This window comes from Accipiter gentilis, chromosome 18, assembly GCF_929443795.1.
Source record: "Accipiter gentilis chromosome 18, bAccGen1.1, whole genome shotgun sequence".
In the NCBI taxonomy this organism is placed as follows: domain Eukaryota; kingdom Metazoa; phylum Chordata; class Aves; order Accipitriformes; family Accipitridae; genus Astur; species Astur gentilis.
This window is the reverse complement of record NC_064897.1, coordinates 26,629,634-26,645,610: the sequence shown is the minus strand read 5'-3', so window position 1 is coordinate 26,645,610 and position 15,977 is coordinate 26,629,634. Positions and strand designations below refer to the sequence as shown.

Genomic DNA, 15,977 nt, shown 5'->3' with positions numbered 1-15,977 from the left:
ACAGAATGGCAAATAGGTCTCAATGGCATTTTTATTGTTGTTATTATTGCTTGACAGAGTAAAAATAGAGGTGTCTTCAAAAGTGTCTTTGCCTGGAATGAGCAACTCAGCATAAAGAGAATTTATATGCTGAAAAGGTTACAGTCAATGTATTATGACTGTATGTATAGTTTCTCTTCATTTACAATGCCCCGCCTCTCCTAAGAAAGCTCAGGTTGTAAATTTTTTAGACTTCTACAGCGCCTTGCCCAATGCAGCCCAGAATGGAGATTTTTTTTTTTTATCCGCCTTTAAGTGTGAGCAACCAGAATTACACAACTGAGTTTGCTGTTACCTGCAGGAAAAAATATTTCTGCCTTCCTTCAAGGCCAAGAAGTAAAGCTGAATGTTGCAGCTTTGGGTGCAGGAGGCAGTTTACAGCTGTTCTCTCGTTTCGAGTAGTATCTGCCAGGGCTAAAGAGAGAAAAGGACAAACTCCTAAGCGTGTCTTCACTTTCCCCCACTCTGATGAGGAGGTTGCATCTTCCTATTCCCTTCCTTCTGAGCAGGCTCCCATCTCTCAAACTGAACCTCCTGATACATTGTGATCTCCCCGATGCCACCTGCATCTGATGAAAGATGAAGCACCTATTTGCCCCCAAATAGTTCATTCACATCACCTGCCTCCCCCCGTAACAATGGAGTTTCCAGCAGACCGCCAGTTTGCCGAGGTAATAGGTTTTCACAGCCAGGGGAAGGTGAGCGCCAAGGATTATTAATAGTGTTTCTTGATAAGTTAAGGGAAGGATAAATGTGACACCGCCACCAAAATCCCTGAATATCTGATACCAGTGAGGAGTGGGCATCACCTGCCAAAAATAGAGAGAGCAAGAGAGATTATATAAGTGGGTTTCCTACCCTGAGTTCCACCTCTTTTTGACCACCTCCATATCTAACACCCTTTTCAAGCGTGCTTAGGAGAGATCCAAAAGGTAAGTAGCAAGAAAATGTTCAAACTTCCACAGCAAACGTAGATTCGCCTGCTCCTGGCAGGAACCCAGGATGTTCGCCTGAAGGAAAGCAGATAAGGATATCTTCCATCGCTCTGACCCTATCCCCCTTCCCACAAACAAAAGCCCAGAGACACAGAGGTGCAAATCTCCCAAACAGTGAGGCATGGCTTCCCACAGAGAAGACTCCAAAGGAGAAGAAATGGCCATTAAAAGGAGGAAATGTGTTAACACAATGAGGGGCAATAAGGAGAAAAGGAGGGGAGAAAGTGAGAAAATGGAAATAACAGGGAAGGGGAGGGGAGAAAGTGAACGAGAACAGGAGCAAGGACTCAGAGAACAGAATTTATTGAAATGCTCAGTTGTGAACCAAAGGCAAAAAAAACCCCTTCAGAAATGACATCTCTCTTTATGCACAGACGATCGTAAGCGATGGAATGAAGTTGCTCTCTTTGGTGTGGCGATTAGGAAGATAAAGGCAATGCGTCACCCTGTTTTGCAAAGGACCCCCGGCTTTCTGCTTCAAGTTTTGGCGTGGGGGGCTTCTCGCTGTTCATGAAATTCTCCCTGAATTGTTTGCTTTTGACAAGGGCGGGTTGATTTCTACTTAATTTACTTAATCGTTTACTTAGTAAGAATATCATCATTCTGGTGCTGGTGGAAGGGGGAGTTGATCTATATGAAAGCTTCTGTGCAGACAACTTGGAAATTCCACGGTGTGGATTTTGCAAATAGTTCGGGCAGGAAAATTGGCAAAATCTCAGAAATAAAGAAAAACGCGTCATTCATCTCACAGGGATGATGAGAAAAAGGTGAAGGGTCGAGCGTGAAACTGCCAATTCGTGAAACGCCTTTTACATTAGAATAACATAACAGTTTTGACTAAAGCTTGGTGATTAAAAGCTTCTAGAAGATTGCTAGCTGTCCTTAAAACATATGCACTGCTGAGATTAGAGACAGGCCTCGGCCACTCATCCATGTTAGACCCCAACTCTCCCCTTCGTAAACCTGTATTGTCGTTGCTTTCACTCTTCTGGCCATGGATGGTACGGCCTCTCCACTTAGGAACAGGGGACGGGAAGCCGGGAGAAATGTTATTTACGCTATAGGAATGGCTCCACCTGATCTGAAGCCTCGTTTTTCTGGCGCCTCTCACTTTTCGCCTTCACAGCATTATTAGGCCATAGCAGCCTGACAGATCCGATGACGAGGGAAAGCGGGGCAGTTCGCGCATCGTTAGGGATGTGGAGGGACCTACCAGGCTCCCAGCCCCAGGACAGGGGCACGGAATGGGCCTCCCACGCTGGGTAACGACGCGCCTCTGGCCGGTTTGCTTGGCATGAGGCTAGTTAACCTGATCGGTGTCTGCCAGCACAGCAGGCAGCCCTGCGCATTGCCTCTGCCAGCTCCCGGCTTGAGTTCCCTCCGAGGGCAGCCTTCCAAATGTGCTCTGCACTGTCAGCAGAGCGGGGTTGACACCGAAACACGAGTCACCCGCAATGACAGCATCTTCACTGGCCGATGGTCAGGAGCGTTCCTGTTTTTAGGGAGCTAAAAGGAGGCTCTTGTGGCTCCGAGAGCGACAATGCCTCAGCAATGGGTTTGCAAAAGGTTCGTCAGAAAGAAAAGAAACCGGGGAGACTGAGGCCCAGCTCCTTTGCAGGCTGCACCGATGCTGAACTTGGCAAAGCAGGGAAGCGGACAGCAATGTCGTATCAGGCCAGAGGTGTCTGCACTGGAAACAAGAAGGGACTCTTCTCTCTTCCGCCAGTTAAGGAAAAGTAAAGGGACACCAATTACATAAGATCGTGCACATTCGTTTCTCTTGTAAATACCGATGGGTCTACACTTCACCTAAAACAGACTAATGATTGGCTTTTAACCTGTGCTACACCAGGCTTTTTCAGCTTGGTTCTCCGAGCTGAACTCCGCTAAAGCAAGAGACCCGAGTACTCTCTGTACTGCACCCTTTCACCTCCCAGCTCCAAAACAGGGCAACTGGGCTAGAACTGCCCCTGTGGGAAGGTGCTCGAAGCCCTTCTGTGGGGCTGCAGTTCATCTCGGGTCAGCATCCTAGCGCACAGCTCCTCTTTCCTTGTAGATCAGGGAAAGATGCGTTCAACCTAGGGAGAGGGATTCAGCTCCCCCATCTGTCTCCTTGTTTGTCCTTGGTGAAAACTAAGCCTCTCTTGTACCTCAGGAAATACACGGAAATGGCGTGATGGGTGATGTTCCAACGAGAGAAAAACGACAGTCCCTCCCACAGTGAAGAGTCCTTGTTTAAAAAAGAAAAGGGGGAAAAAAAGGGAGGGGGAGGGGGACACCCCAATGTCACCTCCTCCTCCATCCTTCTGCGCTCAGTGGCATGCTAATGACTCACCCGTTACAGCTCAACTTGGGCCGGGGAGAAAAGGATGGGGGCTCGAACTTTTAAAAGCGCCAAGGAATTACTGTCAGAGCGAGCTGAGTTTCTGCAGCAGCCCCCTCCTTGGTGAGGCCGCTCTCTCGCGGTCCCCGCTCAGGATAAGGGTGCAATTGCGTCAGCAGGATCGGGCTGTACCCGTTGATGGCAGCGTGGGGATCTCGCTGCCACTGCTCTGCCCTCCCCCGTCTTTCCTGAGGCAGAGATGCCAAAGCTCCTGCAGAGATCTGCCCTACTACTGGGCCCTAACCTGCGCTATCTCAGTCTAATGGCTCCTGCCCAAACTCCGAGAACGAGTTGGACTGCTTGCCATATTTCATGTGAAAAATGGGCACAGGTCCTTGGCAAAAAAAACAACCCTAGAAAATAACATTACAATTCTCAAATCTTTTCTGATGATGTCGGGAAGTGCCCGGTCCCGCCTGAGAAGCCCACCGCTGCACAGGAACTCCGCACGAGCATGTTGTCACCCCGCACCTCGTTTCCCATATCATATCGTGGAAGATTCTGCAGCATATTGTGCATTACAAACGGGATCTGTAGGATTCGCAGGGATGTGATAATTAATTCAGTGAGGATGATGCTTAATATGGACTGGCCCAAAAGAAACGAGGTCTAAAAAGAGTATGTGTGTGAAGGGGAGGGGGGAGGGAGAAGGGGGATGTTTCAAGTGTTTGAACGGTAATGTTCAAAAGCTACATTACACTTGCCTCCCGACCTCAAGAGCAGCTTGAAGCTTGGCATATGCTGCAGTTCCTTACTCATCACCGAATGGAACTGGTAAAGCTCGTCCTGACTTACTAAAGGAAAAGGCTCTGCTCTGCACCACCAGCTCTTCCACCGCACCCGAGAACTTGACCTTGGCACAACTCTTTCTCCAGCCAGTATCACGACAGACTCTGGCACTGCTCCAGTAAGGCTTAGGCTCCAACCTCCCAGGGAGCGACCCCCACTCCCATCTTCCCCCACCCCTGTCCCCGCAAAGGCATCCCCATACCCTCTCTTTTAGCCAAACCCTCGCGTCTGTGGACTACTTGGTGCTCTGCAAACTGGAGAGCGACAGCCCATGGCACTTATCCACGCAGAGCTATAGAGCTGGCTCGGGTCCAGCCTCTCCCGGTGTGCCATCCCCACACAGCACTGCAGCTTTGGTCATATGAGCAGAAATGATGAGAAAAGCACTTTTTAATCTTTTCGCACTTGCTTCCCTGTTCAAACAGTTGCAGGATGGCTATGACTGATGTGCTCAGCGCTGAGGATATCAAGAAGGCTGTGGGAGCCTTTTCAGGTGAGTGCCTTTTTTTTTTCCCCTCCTCTTTTCCCCTCTTTCGTCTCTTCAGCTTAGGATAGCAGTGCATTTATTTAAGCTCAGGGAAGATTAGAGGATACGACTAGACAAAATATCAAAGGAGGACGCGTTTTCAGAAGTGCAGTGAAAGCCTGACAGGTTTATCAAGTACAGGGCTGCATCCTCAGCAAAGTTGCCCTGCACATTACGGAGGTGAAGTATTTATTTTAAAGGAAGGCAAGCAGTAACTGCAGACAGACTTTGCTTCTACCGAGAGGATACTTTCAAAAGGAACAAAACCCTCGCAGAACCAGGGGGGATTATATCTTGATGTGGGATAGGGAAGTCAGCCGTGGATGTCAGCAGCTTCCCTCTCCCCCCTGCCATTCAGTTTCAGGTATTACAGAACTGCTGTTTCTCATTTCAAGGACATGAGAAACTGCTCTTTTCCCACTTCCTATGCTGGAGTCCCCGGGTGGGCTTTGCTTTTCAGGATGGAGCAGAAGGCAACAGTAGAGCAAGTGGGTGCACTGCTTGACTGCAGAAGCTTTCTGCAGGACGAATGGCTGCAGCGGTCCATACTTCCCTCTCAGACTCCTCCGGGTTTCGGATAGTCCCTACCCCTCTAATTCATCGTGACCCCTAAACTGACAGCAAACCCTCTTCGTGCTTACAGAGATTCAAGTAGTTAAGGTTGCTCTCAAAGAAACGCCAGAAATCCTGCTCCAGGATGCACATTATCTCTCCCCTTCCCCCCAAACTACCTGCCTGATCGCACCACCCAGGAGAGCCGCCTCTTTCTGCCCTGGTCTGTGCGATGACCTTCCCAAACAGACAGAAGCGCAAAACCCGCTGAGCCCGACTAAACTCAGCAGCCGGGGAGTTGAAGGGACCAACAAACTGCTTTGCTCGATCCAGCAGCTGTTTTTCTCATTAGCTTCCATTGTTCTAGGGCCATCTCCGAGTCCCGGAGCAGATGCAATTAGCAGCAACTAATGACAGATCTCAGTCAGGCAGATCCCGAAGGACTGAGCCTCCTTAATTTTATGTAATAGGAAAAGCTGCGGCGGGAATAAGGATGCATGGGGAAGGAAAAAAAAAAGTCCATAGCACGTTTTGGAGGTCACTGTATTGGATTTCTAATCCACACCACAGTCCTTAGGCTACAGGGGCGGGACAAAAGCGGGTGCGGTAAAGGACGGGAGAGGTGGAGCAGGTAAACTCATTTATCTCGGCTCCGATTTCAAGGGCTCGGGGGTTCCCCCCCCCCCCCCCGCCCCGGCGATCGTGCCTCACAAGGTCTTGCAGGCAGCGTACAGTACAGCACTCCCTTGCAGCATCTGAGCTTGCGAATCACGACTGCACATACCTTTAGCGGTCGAAATGCAACACTGATTTCTAGTAAGTCTTCAGGAAATAGCCATGTGCTCCGGAACACTCCTCATCAGTGCAAGGCTCCATGGTTGAGCAAAAGCGGGTTGTTTTTTTCCAGGGCTGGAAATGTCAAAAAGTGACAGCGATCTAATAGTCACAGTCTGCTCTCAGATGGCTGTTTTAGCGTAAAACTTAGCAAAAAAAAAAAAAAGGGGGGGGGGGGGGAGGGGGCGGTAAGGCACTGAAATGAGACCAAGCAGGTTAGACTTCAGCTCCCAACACTATCACAGACTTCCTGTGTGACCTTGGGCAAGTCTCCATCCCTCTGTAGCTCAGCTCTCCCTGCAAAACGGAGACACTGCCCCTCTCCCCCTTTGTTTATTTCAATGAGTGTCTGTGAAGCGTGGACGATTACAATGCGCACATCTAGCTCCTACCAGAGCTGCGCTCGACTGTGCCTCCCAGGGTAGGACACCCAGCAGTATGGCAGAAAACTACGGGTATGTGTTGGTATATGTTTCAATGATTTTTGTAAGCAGTTCTCTGGCTTTTCATCTCCTATAGCGGCTGAATCTTTTAACTACAAGAAGTTTTTCGAGATGGTAGGACTGAAAAAGAAGAGCCCAGAAGATGTGAAAAAGGTTTTCCATATTCTTGATAAAGATCGAAGTGGCTTCATTGAAGAGGAAGAATTAAAGTAAGTAAAGATACGTCCTTTCTCAAATAACCTCGCCTTAAGAGTCTAATCTCCTGTTTTCTTTTTTTTTTTACAAGACTCTAGGTATTTGCATACAATTCAATCTCTTGACTAGTATTTGTGTGCAATAATCAGTTGTTTGCTGATTATATGATTTAAAGTGTGTTGGATGTAGCTAGTTGTAACTTTTATTGCAGGATCCCTGGAACACATGAATGATCAATACCTTACAGATAGTTCTCCAGTCAAATGCAGTTTCAGAGTAAAGCGCTCCTCCTGAATGTTAAAGAAGGTCAACAACAGAAGATACAGCCCTGGATTCCAACTCACATATCAAAGTAGTGGTACAAATAAATACAAAGTAAAACTGTTCTGGAATAAAAACTTTCTTTTTTTCCATGCCTCCTCTTTAGGTTTGTACTGAAGGGCTTTACCCCAGATGGAAGAGACCTATCAGACAAAGAAACGAAAGCTCTTCTGGCTGCTGGAGATAAGGATGGTGATGGTAAAATCGGCGCTGATGGTATGTGATTAGAGGAGTAAACTTTGACAGTAACAATCGAATATTACTCTTGCATACAAGAACTGAGGAAATCTAGGAATCACTGGGGGCTGTGACCTTCTGAAGGGCACAATTTGGATTTTATGAAATACCAAGTCCTGCTACATTTGCCATACCTTGCTTGCAGGCTTTAGGGGAAACAGCAGCCGAGTTCTGACACTAGAGGGGGCAAGAGTTTACAGAAACCGAGATATAGTTAAGGCACACTACAACTCTATAGTACAGGACTAAGTACCAGTCCAACTTCTACTTCATTTAGTTTAATTTTTCTGATTTCAGTGGGGAGAGGATCAGGACACTGAGAGTTCAAAGACCCAGGCTTGACTATAAAGCTTAGAAAAGACAAAGAAAAAAAGCTGAGTACCAGCGTTTCTGCTTGATGATTAGTAAATAGGAAAGTAATGCACGACTTAGCAAAGCGATGCTTTTAAAATTCAAAGTACCGTCAGTCTGCTACAGAATTTCTATACAATAACTGTCCATCCAGCTTTTGCTAGAGTTTATGTGGGTCTTCACAGCTAAGAAAGCTTGTCATTCCCTTCTACTAAATACAAGAACTACAAGAAAAGAACAACTTTTCCTCTCACAGCATTGCTTAAAAAATTACTGCTGTTTTCTATTCCCCCTTGGGATGAATCAAAGTAGCCCACATACAAAATTTCTCCTTTTTCCTCTTTCTGTATCCCTGAGACACACTGGAAGAGGCATGAAGAGATGCATTTCTGAATTAAATCTTTCTTCATTGCAGGAGGTAGTAGCAGAAGTTTGTGGCCAGGGTACTGAATCACCTAGCAGGCAATTGCTAAGTTTTCACCATATTGATAAGCCATATGATAGGTTGAAATCTGAAAAATATCTAAAAACCCTCCTATCTCTCTGTCTTACGTGATCTCTGGGATTTGTAAAAATCATTGTTTCCAAAAAAAAAAAAAAAAAATTAAAAAAGGAATAAAAAGCAAAATGCAACTAACATAGTCTCCTAATTTAGAAGCTGAAAAAATGACACACAAAATCAGACACTGACATATTAGTCAGGTGATATATTAGCTAAACTGTCTGTTCATAGTGCACTGGCATTATCAGTGACTATAACCCTGTTTCTAGACTGAAGACTCTTAATTTCTCAGATCATATTATGGTTGCAGAGGAACAGCTGCGAAGCATGTAGGGGAAGTTCCTGCTAAACTTTAGCAGTGCTACTAAACCCAATGAGTGTGTCATTATTTGAAATTTCATATGCTTTATTATATGGGTCCTCCTTATTCCCATTAAAATTAGTGGCAGTGGTACTAAGATCAGTGGGCAAGATTTTCAGAAGAAAACTTGATTCAGGTAAGTAAGCTTACAGCTGATCCACCAATCTCGTATCAGTTATTTTCAATTATTCCCAGAAGGCTGCAAAACAAAAGCAGCATCAATTGGAATAAAAGAACTATATTGCAGAATGATTTTGGCTTACACAAAAGAATACAGCATTAACTTTTTTATTTATGATTGGCCATAACTTAAAAAAAAAAAAGTTGAAACAATGCCTGAAAGCCAGTACATTGTAATAAAGCAGTATGAAATGCCTCTTCTCCTTATCTCTTTCTTCTGCAGCTTTTACCCTTCCTTAACTTTGAACTGGAATTACTCTGAATTTATACTCAATAATGAGAATAGAATGAAGGGCTTTTTTTTTTGATTCTTCTGGCCATATCCCTACTGTACAACATTATTGGTTGCTTTCCCATTTCTTAAATTTGACTCCAACAGTAAATTGTTACACCAGAAAGGCTTGAAATACATGCAAATTAACAGCTGGGACTGTGACCAAAGGATGAGGATGACAGGTACTTTCCAGCTTTTCCTTTGGTTCATAAATCCAATTCCAGATTAGAACCGCCTATGTAAATAAAATGTAAAGTCATGAATGTACGTCACATTCATATTCAGTATTGCAATGCTGTGTTTCTGTTGCAAACCATTTGTTTGTTTCCCTGTAACTGAATTGTCAGGCATCACTTCGTACATCACTAAATGATCACAAACATGCAGCCTTTCACAGGGGTTAATGTGAATTCACTAGATGGCCCTTGAACGCCGTCCCTTAGGAGCCCATAGCAGTTGTAAGAACTGATTTTCATGGATTTTTAATACCACAGAGCCATCTTTCTCAGACGCATCATCACTAACGTTAATCCCAACCTAATCAGCGTTTTTCCAGTTAGGGTCTCACATTACAAATTTTCTCTTAGGTCTCCTGCTTTAAACCTTTATCATTCCTGCAAGACCGTTCAGCTCAGAAGTAGTTTCACCAGCTTACCTCTTGTCCAATCAAGATTTGTAATTTGTGGCTGATCTGCCAGTTTCAAACAGGCGAAAATTTGCAGTCTCTCCATGCAAGACATGACCATCTTCTGTGTGATGTCAAGCCCCCTACATCTTCCACTGATGTGAACAGAAGATGATGAATCTGAAAAAAATTGCAGGTCAAGGCCAGGTTACCTAATAAAACTACAAACATTAGCTTCCAGATTGGATTGGGAAGTGATGCTGAAGCAGCTCTGTCAGCTTCAGGAGAACGTTTATAAGAAAGAGAAGAAAAGAAAATTAAGATTTCTGCTCACAATGGTTTTTTAAATCTATTTTGTGTATTAGCACTGGACATGCACATCATGCCTTTCAGTTTCTTGATATTAATAGACTTGAGAAAGTCCATAGAGAATTTTCAAAGATCATGCACTATAGACAGAACAAATCCAAATTTTTATCCCACTAAGTCAAAAACTTTTCTTGATACAGCTCAACTTCTGCAAATATTTTAAAATGTTTCAATTATTTTCTTTAAATGTTGTAAAAATGAGACATCAAGCATTCAAAATTACAACTGATAAGTCATGACCTTGCCACAGGTAAAAGTCATGACAAAAAAGAAAAACCTTTTGGAAGTCCTTCTTTTCTTATTCCTCTTTGTGCTCTTGTATCTTCTAAAATAAAGTAACGTAAGTCATTACTTATGAAATTTCCTAAACAGATTTGCTATTGTACAGATAACATCAAAAACACCATCTGATGAGAGAAATCATTAGCCTACATGTTCTCTGTAATTATTTCTGTTATTTCAGTAAAATACTACAGGGTATGCATTAGGCTGGTATATACTACTAAACTATAGTGAATATAGTGAAAGAGCCTTCTTTTAAGTCAGAGCTTTGACACAAGACAGCTAGTAAATTATTTTACAGGACAAAATAGTCTAAATCATTGTTATTTAAAACTGTTGTTTGTGCAAAGAAAGATGTAACTTAATTTTGTTTGGAAGGAGAATTACAACTGGAAAAGAAGATGTAGTCAATCACAAGGACTCTCTCACTAACAGGCCAGTCAGGGGCAATAACCATTTACAAAAATGACCAACAGGCAGGGGCTAATACACAGTGCTTTATTGCAGAAGTTTTGCATATATGAATACACTTTGTAACAATGCCTCCACAAGCCACCTGTGGTTGGGCTAACCTTCATATAAAAATACATAGTGAACTAGTTTACAAGATTATTCAACTGGAAGATCTTTAAAATATTTAAAGTATATTGAAAATCCTGGAAAAAGTATAAAGCATATAGCATGAAGGAATATTTTATGGTTTGCTGGCTATCAGAAAGTACCCGTGAAATATATTGCCATTAAGTGATAATATCACTATCATAATGTATTCTAGAAAATATTTGGCTGCAAATCTGAATTACCTTTTCCAAATATATTCTGTAGATACAAATTATTAGAAAAAGGATTTAATTTAGTTGTAGCAACTATGACAACTTGTTCTAATAGCATATGCATAGTTAGTTTTCCCTTTTGGAAAGGTTTCATCCATTGGAGTTCATGTTTCTCTCTGCAGGATTTATTCACACAGTGATTTAATAATCATAGCCTTTTTCCTTTTCTGCCCAGAATAGTCTGGGTTTCTATCACAAGCACTTTATGTTATCTCTTAAATTCAGTTTGCAACACTTTCGATCTATGTACCCACCGTGTACAGGATTTATACAGGTTTTAAGTAATCTGCATCACTAATCCTAATTTGGATTTACATCTTTCAAAATGATGGATAAATTTGGATTTCATTTAAACCCTCTGATGCTTTTATTTCTCAGTCTGGTTTGTCAGCATTTGGCAACATGGTTTTTGGACACGTCATCAAAAGTGCTATCTGTTTGCATACACCAGTCAGTAAAGATCTCACTTGTTTAGAGTTTAGCATTTTGCCACTGAACATTAGAATGTTCTTTAAAATGCCTAATTTTCATCTTCTATCTTTTTTCAGTTGCAAGACATTACTCTTCATTATGTCAAACTTCAATAATTTTCTCTTGAGCCTTTACAGATGACTGCCTCCCCTATTTGTCATTTTCCTCTCAACTGATTATGTTAAACCCATAAACCCCTCTCTCTGTATACTCTCTAATCCTTTTATCGTCTTTGTTGCCCTTCTTGGGATTCCCTCCAGTCTGTCATTTTTAACGCTCTGAGGCACACACAACTGTGCAAGGTATTCTCATGTGTAACTGCTCCAAGGTTAGATGGAGTTAGGAATTATAACCTCCTTGGGTAATAGAGTATTCAGAGTGCAGTATGCCAGCCAGCTATTCACCAGGATACAAATGTGCCTTTTCCGTGCTTTATCACCCTATGAAAGGCATTATATATACCAAAGCATAAAATAACCCCAAACTGCAGATAGATACATTTATGTAAATATTATGGATGTAACACTAATAAAAGCCACAGGGTAAAATCCCAGCCCTCTAAGCTCACAGGAATTTTTCTCATTATCACCAATGTGGTCAAGATTGCTATGTAGGTAGGTGTCAGCCTTCTGTTTTTGTAATGTGTCATTTTCAGTCAATTTGCCATTACAAAATTGAGTTTAAATGTAATATATTTATAATATAGGGACATGAATACTCTGAAAGACTCATTAATGAGTCTCTTTGCCAAACTCTGATATAAAGGAAATTTATCTCACTGCAAAATTAAATTTCTAGTTCTTGCCTTCATCCCATTGAGATTTACAAAGGAATAACAGGGAACTAATCAAGTTCTTCAGATGAATAGCGGTGGACAGTCTTGACAATCTCGCATGTATAGCATTTCTGCCCAACCCTCAAAAAATCCTTTCATTTCACTGTAAGATTTCCCAAGTCATACTTTCCCTTTAATTAACTTGGATTTCTTTGTTCTTCTGTTATTGTGATGTTTCTGCTACACCAGTGACTCTGTAATCAATCTAATATGCTTCCTCCTTCTTTACATTTTCTTTTTTTAATATTTTAAAACAATTTTTCCCTTCTCCAGAATTTGCAACTATGGTGGCTGAATCATAAAGGCTTTGACCAATGCAAACCCTTCACCCATCCTTCACTGCCCAATTCCAACCACCTCCTGCTGACTGCTTTGGCTCCTGTTCTATTTATTTATGTTATTTTATACTCCAGCTCTGTTCTCTGCAATCCTGCAACTCTGTAATTGTGCTGAAAGACACTGTTAAAATAATAAAGGTCACATCAATCTGGGCTTTATTCTCTCTCACTATAACTTGTTTCTTATTTCATGTAGGCTTGGCACACACTGAGAGAAAATTTTACTCTTTTTTGCTGACATCCCTGCTGCTTTATCCCTAGCTAGGGTAAAGTGGGAAGAAATTTAAAAAATTATTTGGGATAAAACATGCATATAATGAGTCATTCAGTCCAACTTCTGAACTGTGGCAAAACTGACTGCATTATTTTTAAGCCATCCCTGCTAAATGGATGCATACTCATAGCCTGGAAAATCTCTAGTGATGGCAATTACCCAACTTCATTTGGCAGTTTGTTCTTTCAACTTAATCAGCGTTATAGCTTAAAAGTATTTCCTAATATTTAACCTACATCTCCCCTGATGCATTTTGGTGATCACTAAACTGATTCTTGTCTGTATCATTTGTTAAATTTGCCTGGTGCAGGGGGATTTTTGGATAAAAGGTTTGACAGGAATATCAGTTGGTGCCAATCATGCATGGGGATAACTTCGTAAACTATTAAAAAGCGGTCACTTCTGAAACACAGTGTATGTTTACTAGCAATGTTACACAACTATCTAGGACAGGAGGAATGGAATACTTGCAACAAACAACAGTATGAATTTCAGGAAAGGGGACACCAAGATTCAGGTGTGATGCTGCTGTTGACACTCCCACTGTTAAAATAGTATCTCAAAAAATCCCAGCAAAAAACATTTCTCCTAAAACTTCACCAGAGAAGTGAGTATCTTTTCTTTGAGTTACATAGAAGAAACTGAGACTCAAGCTAAGGAAATGACTAGCCAACAGTAAGCCTATGACAGAGCCAAGAGCTACTTGTTTCCCAAATCCTGTTCGGTAACTTTGGCACCAAGCTCATGCTTTTTATCTTGTTTTGTTTTGCTTTGTTTAAGCAAAGATTAAAGGGGGGAGGGAGGGGGGAGGGAATCCTTTTAGACAACATCTTCCCCACATCTTGACAGAACATTGATTACTACTGCAATAAAAAGGAAGGATATTTGCTGTTTCTAGATTCCAAACTATTCCCTGCAGCAATAATACCTTATTCCATTCAGATTTACTATCACTAATTTAGTATAAACAAAAAGATAAGGCTGAAACCCTGTCACCATCACGTTGTACAAAATACCATTCTCTGCCACAGCGATTACCCAGTGCTACCTGGGAAGCCAATATACACTCCCTAAACCATTCTAGATTTTCACTCTGTAGTAACTTACAAGGAAGACTTTTTTCTGAAGCTGCTGTGCGTTCAAAAGAAATGCTTTGGTTTTGCACAATGTATATACGGATCTGAAGAATGTATTGATTTTTAAGTATTCTAAATAAAGCAAATGAAAACGGATTGCAAGGAAGCGAGTCTATTTACTTCTTTTTCTCGGCAGCTGCTGACCTCAAGTGGCAATAAAGCGTAATTACAGGAATATACAGGGCTACAAAGAAAACATTAGGAGCCCAGCTATTGAAGTATCACGAAGGATCCACAGAATCAGAGAATCGACATAAAAATCGCTATATAAACAAAGCCCTTCATAGTCTTTCTCTGTTCTTTGAACCTACAAGGATTTATATTTTAATGCTTCTCTGGATGGCACGAAAGCTGAATTTTTTTCAGGGCTTTAACAAAAATAGCACAATCGAACAAATACCAGATAAACACAGACATTAATGAGTCTAAAAAATTATTTATACTACATTATGTGAAATAAAGTATGTTACAGCAACATTAATAAGGACATTTTATTGGCATAAAAGTCTAAAGACTCCGATGATTCCTATATCAGTCTTTCTTCACATTATTCCCTCAATCACTCCTGAACAAGCAACGCTGAGTGCCTAATTTGGCCTGAAATTTTTCAGCTATATGGTAATGGGTAAGATGAAAAGAAATATCCTTTACTTTCAAAGTGAAAAAGTTACAATGGGTAGAGACACCTCCAAAACACCATCTTTACTTTTCATGCTAACAGTACCTGATATTCCACACATGCATTTGGTCAGTTTATTCAGATACGCAACTGGTATACTCAGAACCTATGTGATCAGAAGTCTCATAAAATCTGTTTCGAACCACTTTTTTTCCTAACTGTATGTTAAATTCAAAGTTCAAGTTTCAATATTTCATGCTTCTATCACTGAAGAAAAAAAAAAATCAAATGTGTGTAATATAAATAAATCTCTGCCCAAACATAAAATTACTTTTTATCAATTATCATCAAACTATTACTTTTTTTCACTGTTGGCTCTTCAATGTTTATCTTAGACTCTTACTTTTCCCTCCCAAATTCCTTCCAAACCTTCCCCAAATCTTGAATGTTTTCATTTCCAATTAATAAAAATTCTCACAATTTTCCTGTTAGGTGGAATTTATCTAGTTGTGGCTCAAGATGCAGCAAACAAATGCAACATTTTAAGTTACAATAAAATATAAAATAAAACATTATACATACAATATATTAAATTATCCATTTTCATATCACTCATTTTAAGGTCTTTAAGACTGTCACAGAAACTACTGTAAAGAATGAAGAAAGCAGAATTTGCTACAAATTTAATCAGGCTTTCAGCAGAGTGTGGATTATAGTACGCTTGACAAATACAAGAATCCACATTACCCTGCAATGTACTATTTCATGAAGGAAGATGTTTTAATTTTCACGTGCATAAGCAAGGGAGCAAAACTAAGTTTCTCCAAGAAACATTTACCTTAAATTTCTTTATTGGCATCTTACATCTTCTTTGTCCTGAACAGTAAGTGTTCTGTTATTTTCTCCCCTGTTGTAATGCAGTAGAAGTTATGAAAAAAACCCAACTCCAGCCATCATGCTGAAGACAAAATTTTAAATCATCAGTACACATCCTTTCTTTAGATTCATAGCCACTGGTTTGTAATGAAACACAACTGGATGATTTAAGATATGTAAATTATGTTTACACATGCAAAAAAAAGACACTACTTGTTCACATTGGTATTATATATTGCTAGGAAAGAAATACAGCTTGCTCTCAGCTACAACTCAAAAGGAAGAAGAGCCAAATCCTCAAGTTACAAGACAAACCATCATCTCCTGACAAATTACA

At 41.4% G+C, this 15,977-nt stretch overlaps 1 protein-coding gene across 2 annotated transcripts; it reads left to right on the top strand.

The window, feature by feature from the left end:
* Positions 1-907: 907 nt before the first annotated feature.
* Positions 908-13,650, top strand: PVALB (parvalbumin). 2 transcript variants are annotated; one of them, XM_049821732.1, is made up of 5 exons: positions 908-971; positions 4,632-4,699; positions 6,638-6,770; positions 7,184-7,293; positions 12,671-13,650. In XM_049821732.1, exons 2-5 carry the CDS (start codon positions 4,639-4,641, stop codon positions 12,697-12,699), a joined length of 333 nt encoding a protein of 110 aa, XP_049677689.1. In that variant the 5' UTR covers positions 908-971; positions 4,632-4,638; the 3' UTR covers positions 12,700-13,650. The 2 variants fall into 2 exon arrangements, with proteins under 2 accessions (XP_049677689.1, XP_049677690.1); XM_049821733.1 differs by lacking the exon at positions 908-971 and adding an exon at positions 4,306-4,324.
* Positions 13,651-15,977: the final 2,327 nt, after the last annotated feature.